General features: G+C 40.0%; 1 protein-coding gene across 1 annotated transcript; it reads right to left on the bottom strand.

Moving 5' to 3' along the window:
* Window positions 1–1502: 1502 nt before the first annotated feature.
* On the bottom strand, window positions 1503–8739 carry LOC133634901 (cornifelin homolog B-like). The gene is made up of 4 exons (XM_062027556.1): window positions 8629–8739; window positions 6408–6493; window positions 2508–2695; window positions 1503–2430 (listed from the first exon to the last, which is right to left on the bottom strand). The coding sequence occupies exons 2-4, from the start codon at window positions 6472–6474 to the stop codon at window positions 2227–2229; spliced, it is 459 nt and encodes a 152-aa protein (XP_061883540.1). The 5' UTR covers window positions 6475–6493; window positions 8629–8739; the 3' UTR covers window positions 1503–2226.
* Window positions 8740–9219: the final 480 nt, after the last annotated feature.

Raw genomic sequence — 9219 nt, 5'->3', positions numbered from 1 at the left:
AAGTACCTGGGCGTACGCTTGGACAGGACACTGTCCTACAAACAACATTTGGATGAAGTGAGGGCTAAAGTAACAGCAAGGGTCTCACTCATCCGGCGCCTAGCTGGTACAACCTGGGGGGCCTCGGCCAAGGTACTACGTATCTCCACACAAGCCCTCGTATTCTCTGCAGCTGAGTACTGTGCCCCAACCTGGTGTAGAAGCCCACATGCCAAGAAGGTCGATACGGCCATCAACAATGCCCTCCGGATCATAAGTGGCTGCCTGAAACCCACCCCCGTGTTCTACCTGCCAGTCCTAGCAGGGATAGCGCCAGCCGGCCTACGGCGAGAGGCCGCTACCCTCGCCCTGGCAAGGAAAGCCCAGGAACACAGCTGGCACCTCCTCCATGAAACCACCACCATGGCAACACCTCCAGGCAGACTCAAGTCCCGCCACCCATACAATCAGGCCGCACAAGAGATGCTTATTTCCATCCCGGAGGATCTGACAACCAAAGCCTGGCTGGCAGCGGAATGGAAGCAGGAGTGGGAGTCAGCAGGACAGACACGCCTACACCATTACATCCAGGATCCTGGAGGTGGCGTGGAGGGAGAAGATCTACCTCGCCGGCAATGGACCCTCCTGAACCGCCTTCGCACAGGGGTTGGTTGCTTCAAAGCGTCCATGAAGAAGTGGGGCCTAACAGACAGTGCAGCGTGTGAGTGCGGGGAGCCTGAGCAGACTGCCGACCACATCATCACCACCTGTCCCCGGCATAGACCACCTTCAGAGGAGGGCCTCTTCCAAGTGGGACCTGAGACGAGGGAGTGGCTACACGACACGAAGATGGACATATGAAGACGATACACGAAAGAAGATGCATATGCAAAAGTGCAATATATTTATCTGTACAGTAATCTATTTATTTATATCTGCACCTTATTGCTCTTCTATCCTGCACTACAACAAGCTAATGCAACAAAATTCTGTTCTTGTCTGTACTGTAAAGTTCAAATTTGAATGACAATAAAGAAAGTCTAAGTCTGAGTCTAAGACTAAGTCTTGTGACTTCTCCTGTTTCAGTATGGTGCAGACGAGCTGTGGCAACTGCTACCAACAAAATGGCTGCTGAGAGGCTTAAGTGGGCTCGGATCTGTGACTTGTTCCTTCATTGAATCAGTCCACTTTGCAGTTGTATAAGTTCTATTTTTGCCAACGAAAGAAGACTACAATGCAGTGATCCTACACGACAGTCAACAGAAAATATCAGAGTTCACTCAACCTACTTCTCCCTTTTTGCCAGCTCACTTAAATGCCCAGTTAAATATATTCAACCATGCCCATGTGTCAACCACCGGATGTGACATACCTGTGCATACATACAAACATATTTTTGGTTCTTACACTAGCAGTGATACGCTCTAATTGTTTTGCCAAGTTGGCAACAGGCTTTGTCATATTTTTGATGACTTCTTTTTTTAATTTACTCACTTTCTTTGATTGATTGATTGCAACTTTTATTAGTAGATTGCACAGTTCAGTACATATTCCGTACAATTGACCACTAAATGGTAACACCCGAATACGTTTTTCAATTTGTTTAAATCGCGGTCCACGTAATCAATTCATGGTAAAATCCCCTGCTTGGAAAAAGAAAAGTTGTGTTGATCTCTGGCTATACGCTAATGCCAGCGAGTAAGACCAGATGTTTTGGGCGGGTCTTACACGGTTCACTGTGACATTTACTACGCCAACTAGTGGCTGGGATGCTTGTAACTAAAATTTTTGCTTGCAACTCAAAGCATGACAATTAGCCGAGCGACAGCTCTTATCTCAAAACACTCAAGTTGGGGCACTCTTAAGTTGGGGTATCACTGTATGAGAAATTTCCTGGGGAAATATAGGGTATTTTAATTTACCTTGAGATGATGGTCAATGATGGTTTGAACAGTGTCTGAAAAGTCGGACAAGACTGCCAGGAAGAGAAGAGTGGAATTCATTCAAATACTCAAACTTCTTCTTCAATAAAATTCAAATATCTAAAACAAAACTTTCTGGGGTTCAAAAAAGTGAATCTATACTGAAATAACTTTATTATGACACTTAGAAATACTATGTTTGATTAGGTAAATCAATATATCAAAACTGAAATATATACAGTTAGACTTTCTGTTAGTTCATTCAAATGAAGCGTTATTATCCAGAATACCTCAAACTCAAGCTTTGTAATTTCCTAATGCAGATCTACGGGATGGAGATGAGGGAGCCAATGGAACTATAGTGATTAACAGCGTACATGTCCATGATAGCAGGCTGCTGATCTATTGCTGGGCTTTGCAAATGAATGACAGTCGGTTCTTTGGCTCGCTCCTTAAGCTCACGGTACATCTGAGACCAGTTGCACCATGCACAGAAACAGGAAAAAAATAGATCCCCACAGATGGTCCCCTGGAAAAATAAAACATTCATGACATAATGCATGTAACAACGTTTAAGAACATGGCTGTCAGCTTGATGCATCCTACCCTGACACCGTAGGTTTTTCGAATGGCTGCTCTCAAAGAAACGCCCGCCGGGGATGCAAACAGAGGGATGCCGATGGCTGCAAACGCAGCCGGGCTCAAGATGTCATTTAACGGCAGACATCGGTTCTCTCCAAATTTCTCTGCGACTGTGCAGGCCAGGCAGGGGCAACACCACATTCCAAAGCAACCTAAAAACAAACAACCGATTCAGTAACTATTCACTGTGCTCGTGGATGTCAGTTACTGTTATGGTGTTTATTTCAAACATGCATACAAATACAATATGGTACATCGTATATACTTCCAGTTATGCATTACAGTAGCTGTGTCCCAATTCAGGGTCTGCATCCTTCGAAGGGCGAATTTGAAAGCCGCTTACGTCACAACGCTGCGCGAAGGCTGTCCCAATTCATTCAAATTCGAAGGCTCCTCCAAATGCAGCCGACGAATGCGCCCTCCTTTTCCCTGTATTCGGAGGTTGCACCACGACTATCCTTCGTGGCCTTCCATATCCCAAGATGCTTTGCGCGCCTTTGTTCAACACTGATTTTTTTGACGATGGCGGCAAATACAAGCAGCGGCACCGGCAGCGAATACACTTTCAAATGTAAGTATCCTCCGCAGGCTAGACTGTCCCATTTAACAACGGGTGACGCATCCTTCGGAGGTGCTTCCGAAGGTCCAGCCTTCTGAGGCTGCGTAGGCCGGGTCCTCCGAATGATGCAGACCCTGAATTGGGACACAGCTGGTAAGTCCGAAAAGGAGTAGGATGAAGCAGATCCTATTTATCCTACCCCTTTTTGTTTCATAGCAATTTCTAACACATGTGTTTGTAGTCAATCTAAAGCACAAAGGTTGGATAGATACACTACCGTTCAAAAGTTTGGGGTCACATTGAAATGTCCTTATTTTTGAAGGAAAAGCACTGTACTTTTCAATGAAGATAACTTTAAACTAGTCTTAACTTTAAAGAAATACACTCTATACATTGCTAATGTGGTAAATGACTATTCTAGCTGCAAATGTCTGGTTTTTGGTGCAATATCTACATAGGTGTATAGAGGCCCATTTCCAGCAACTATCACTCCAGTGTTCTAAAGGTACAATGTGTTTGCTCATTGGCTCAGAAGGCTAATTGATGATTAGAAAACCCTTGTGCAATCATGTTCACACATCTGAAAACAGTTTAGCTCGTTACAGAAGCTACAAAACTGACCTTCCTTTGAGCAGATTGAGTTTCTGGAGCATCACATTTGTGGGGTCAATTAAACGCTCAAAATGGCCAGAAAAAGAGAACTTTCATCTGAAACTCGACAGTCTATTCTTGTTCTTAGAAATGAAGGCTATTCCACAAAATTGTTTGGGTGACCCCAAACTTTTGAACGGTAGTGTAAATAATCAAATGAGTAAGTAATAAAATATTTAATGTATAAACGTCAGTTATAGTTGGGATAAGGAATAGAAATCAATACAGTATGTAAAAAGTATACCATTTCTGAAGGATTTAAATTATTATGTTGTTAGCCTTTTGTACAACCTAAATCATGCAGTACATGTGGTCCTTATGGAATATGATAGTTTAATTTGAAGGTTAGCGAGCTGTATTGAATTTATGCCAGGGATTTTTTTTTTTTAAATTATGCTTTCGATTGCAACGTTGTTAGAACGGGATGTATCAAACAAACAGAAAAAGTCTGGAGCTAAAATCCTAGAGAAGCGCCAAAATTATGAATAAACTGCTGAAGCTGTCTTTTCATTTGCACTTGACAGTTTAAACCAGGGGTCCCCAAACTTTTTGACTCGAGGGCCGCATTGGGTTAAAAAAAATTGGTTGGGGGCCTGGCTGTACATATATTTATATATACACTATATTACCAAAAGTATTTGGCCACCCATCCAAATGATGAGAATCAGGTGTCCTAATCACTTGGCCCGGCTACAGGTGTATAAAATCAAGCATTTAGGCATGGAGACTGTTTCTACAAACATTTGTGAAAGAATGGGCCGCTCTCAGTGATTTCCAGCGTGGAACTGTCATAGGATGCCACCAGTGCAACAAATCCAGTCGTGAAATTTCCTCGCTCCTAAGTATTCCAAATTCAACTGTGGGCTTTATTATAAGAAAATGGAAGAATTTGGGAACAACAGCAACTCAGCCACCAAGCGGTAGGCCACGTAAACTGACAGAGAGGGGTCAGCGGATGCTGAAGCGCATAGCGCAAAGACTTTCTGCACAGTCAGTTGCTACAGAGCTCCAAACTTCATGTGACCTTCCAATTAGCCCACGTGCAGTACGCAGAGAGCTTCATGGAATGGGTTTTCAAGGCAGAGCATCTGCATCCAAGCCATACATCACCAAGTTCAATGCAAAGCGTGGGATGCAGTGGTGTAAAGCACGTCGCCACTGGACTCTAGAGCAGTGGAGACGCCTTCTCTGGAGTGATGAATCATACTTTTCCATCTGGCAATCTGATGGACGAGTCTGGGTTTGGTGGTGGCCAGGAGAACGCTACATTTCGGACTGCATTGTACCGGATGTGAAATTTGGGGGAGGAGGAATTATGGTGTGGGGTTGTTTTTCAGGAGTTGGGCGTGGCCCCTTAGTTCCAGTGAAACAAACTTTGAATGCTCCAGGATACCAAAACATTTTGGACAATTCCATGCTCCCAACCTTGTGGGAACAGTTTGGAGCGGGCCACCAAGTGCACAAAGCAAGGTACATAAAAACATGGACGACAGAGTCTGGGGTGGAAGAACTTGACTGGCCTGCACAGAGTCCTGACCTGAACCCGATAGAACACCTTTGGGATGAATTAGAACGAAGACTGAGGGCCAGGCCTTCTCGACCAACATCAGTGTGTAACCTCCTCAATGCGCTTTTGGAAGAATGGTGGAAAATTCCTATAAACACACTCTGCAACCTTGTGGACAGCCTTCCCATAATGTGTATATATATATATATATATATATATATATGTATATATATATATATATATATATATATATATATATATATATATATATATATATATATATATATATATATATATATATATATATATATATTCCTCGAACACTAATTGACTGAAAGAGAGCAATGATGTCAAGTTATCAAAAGGAAAATGCATTTTAAGACAATATGATTTTCCTGAGCGGCTAGGAGACACTGAGAGTAACAAGCAGTAGAAAATGGATTAAAAAGGTTTAAAAAAAATAAAATAATAAAAAATAATAATAATAATTTTGAAAAAAGTATTTTTTTAAAAAATGTGGTACTTCCTGCGGGCCGGATTTTGGATGCCGGCGGGCCGTAGTTTGGGGACCCCTAGTTTAAACAATTTCATTACTAATTTACTGTATTTATTTTTAGCACAGCATAATTGTATGTACATGTATTTTTTGTCAGTTATTTGAGTCGTAATGCAGTATATTTAGTATTACATATTTTTCTAATCAGCCTGATCTAAGCCTAAGGTTTATATGTTTTACATAAATATTCATCTTTGTGATTAACACATGCTTTCATATCATTTGACAAGGTTGTAAACTGCAAGTAGGGTAGATATGATTATTGAATGTGATTAAAATCAAGAGTAAGTTGAATAATTCAGTGTTCATATTTGAGTGGGCCCTCTGTAGTGGAAAAGTTGGGCCCCGGGGTCAAAAAGGTTAAGAACCCCTTGTCTAAACTACTCTTTTAAATAGCATTTACCAAATATGCAATCAGATTAACTTTTATTTAAATGTAACAAAAAATTACTTTACAGTTAATTTTAACAGGCATTTATAAACTTTATTTCCTGGCAAATGCCACCGATTCGAACAAAAACTCAAACTCAAGATCAGGATCGCAAGCAAAAAGCTGAGTAATGGTGTATGTTCTAATCTATTAGCTCTTACAGGAACGGGCATCTTGGCAGCAGTCAAAGGGACCAGTACGCCATTCTGTTTCCGACTGGGCTGCCATTGCTGGACTGCAACTTTCACTGTGAATGAGATAACATCAGCATCAGATAGTTGCCGTCCAACTGGTTTTGGTCTTGAACTGCGGGAGAAGCTATTTAACCCTTGTGTGGTGTTCGGGTCTGTGGGACCCGTTTTAATTTTTTTATTAAAAGAATAATGATACAATTAATTATTTTTTCAAACTGAGACTCACTGACTTTGGCTCATTTTCTGTGAAGAACATACATCAGAATACATATTTAATGACCACACACCATACACCCCCCTACACATTTCTATTACATATAAGATGTCCGGGTCCACTGGACCCGGGGCTAATAGAAGTGTGGAAATTGATGTTCTGTGTAAAACACACACACACACACACACACACACACACACACACACAGCAGGCCTAGACAGGAGGAGGACAGAGTACAGGTACATAGAACATCAGAGGGTCAAATGTGCGAGAAAATGAAAGCAGACAGTGTTGACAAACAATGTTGCAACCTTGCGTGGGAACCGCAGGTGCAGAAACACAAAAGAAGAATCCCTGTGGGATGCAAAAACTGTCAGAGAAATTTTCCGTGAAACATTCATATTGTTGTTACTCAGCCAGCGTTTGTGAGTCTGATGGACCCTTTTGCATTTTGTGGCTTTTAATGCCTCACAATCAAACACTTTTATGTTAAAATACTGAACAGATGTTTATTGGGATAAGATAAACATATGTCCACAAACGCTGGCTGAGTAACATTATGAACATTACACAAGGGTTAACCAACAGGAAGCAATACATGAAGCTAGGAAATCACATGTCTACAGTTGAAAATGTATCTTTAGCATATCAGTATGTGGAGGTAAATTATGGAATGGATTAGGGCTGGGATTCTCAAACTGTGGTACGCGGGCACCATCTAGTGGTACGCCAAATAATCACTTAATTAATTATTAGTTTAGTTAGTTTCCAAAAATATTAAATATACTTGTTAAATAAAACCTTATTTTTAATGAATACTTATGCCTACTATGCTATTGTATTTTAATGTTGATCGTTATGGTGATACTTGGAGAGCCAGGTGAATTCTGAGGTGGTACTTGGTGAAAAAGTTTTGAGAGCCACTGGATTAGACAAAAAAGTCAACCAATGTACCAATATGATCCAGTGTAAACACAGTGTTTACAAAGATAGGGAAGAATAATCCTGATAAACACGAACCCTGTGAATCACAACTTTATAAACAACTCTTTATTCATGAGAACTTTACTAATTAGGTGTTATTGATCTAATTAATTGTTGGTTTGTGTTACAAATTTAGCACGGGAAGTAAACAAATCGCTGTAACACAGAAACGGGTAGAATTAAATAAGTTAATAAGTTCAATAATAACCGGAATGATTGTGATGTACCATTATTGTAACTCTGTGCATGTATTTAGATAAGTTAATAGCATAACCATCAACATAAGAGTCACTAAAAAAGAGACCAACTCATACATCATTCTGAACAATGAGAAAAGATGAACAACATTGTTGCATTTTTTTTCATGCCATCAACAGAGAAACTATTTGCAAACTGCACTGAGGAGAAAGTATGGCGTCTTAATGGATGAGAAACTAGCAAAAATTAAAATGATAATTTAACATTTTTTGTTGGAATAAACCCAACCAAACCTAGAATTTTGAACCGTTCATGTCTTTGTCCACTCAAAAATGGATTTCCTTCACTATACGCCACACCCAAACTATAAGGCTGGCGAAGGACCGTCAAATGAAATTTACACTAAATTTAAATGTGAAGGTTTAGTTTCTGATCAGGACAAGTTGGATATTTTCTATGACAGCCATGCAAATACATTTTAAAATTACATTTCGGCTTTGGTGTTTTGAGAAAAGTACTCAAGTTATTCTATTATTTTAAATACAAAATTCCCACACACATATGAACAATTTCAATTCTTTAAACTGTTTTTTTTTTTTGGGCTGTGGAAGGAAAGTAATTTCAATATTCCCTGAAACCAAAGGTTTCTTTACAGCAGAGACTGTACATTTTTTGTTGTTTAAAAAAATATATACATATGAAGTATGTAATTAATAAATGTAACTATTCTGAGAACATGCTCTGGTTTTTACTGTAACATATATAATACATATGGAAAATGTGTATACTTACCTGTTTTTCTTTTTGGATTATTTGCGCGTTCGATCCGTATCAGGCTTTGTAGGCTTGAAGGGTTGTACAGTGTCATTGAGTACAGTACTAGTGCACAATATTTAAGTTCATCTGCCACCAGCAGCCTGCTGCCACTTTCATTATGAAAGTATGATGGTATCCTCATGAATTTTTCTTGTAGTCTCGCCAGACAGGTTTTGAAAAAAAAGTTATTGTCTTGCCCGGAAACCTCCTTCAAGTTTTCACAGTTGTAGTGACAGTCAAGAAAAATAACAATAATATTCAGAAATGCACATTGCGTCTCTTCACAGAGAAAATGATTTGCATCACAGAAACAAAAAAAGAACCTCATCCTTTAAATTCGGGGTGTCTAACTCATTTTAGATCGGGGGCCACATGGAGAAAAATCTAAAGCTGATATATATATCAGATACTGTATATCAGATTGTAGGTGGGGTTTTATTTACCCTTCGCATTCATATTTCGCTGTGTTTGTTGCATTTTTGTTGTGTTTCGCTTGATTGTAAATAATGACGATCGAGAGGGGGTGTGACGTTCATATGTTGTCAATATTCAGTGTTTTATCATTCA

This window comes from Entelurus aequoreus, linkage group LG19, assembly GCF_033978785.1.
Source record: "Entelurus aequoreus isolate RoL-2023_Sb linkage group LG19, RoL_Eaeq_v1.1, whole genome shotgun sequence".
Lineage (NCBI taxonomy): Eukaryota > Metazoa > Chordata > Actinopteri > Syngnathiformes > Syngnathidae > Entelurus > Entelurus aequoreus.
This window is presented reverse-complemented; position numbering and strand designations above follow the sequence as displayed.

What these genes read in the sequence shown, in the direction of transcription:
- LOC133634901 (XM_062027556.1), bottom strand. Translation starts at nt 6,474, where the DNA reads ATGGCAGCCCAGTCGGAAACAGAATGGCGTACTGGTCCCTTTGACTGC. An exon ending in CTGCCAAGATGCCCGTTCCT is followed by an intron (nt 2,696 to 6,407) that starts GTAAGAGCTAAT and finishes GTTTGTTTTTAG; the next exon opens with GTTGCTTTGGAATGTGGTGT. An exon ending in GAAAAACCTACGGTGTCAGG is followed by an intron (nt 2,431 to 2,507) that starts GTAGGATGCATC and finishes TTATTTTTCCAG; the next exon opens with GGGACCATCTGTGGGGATCT.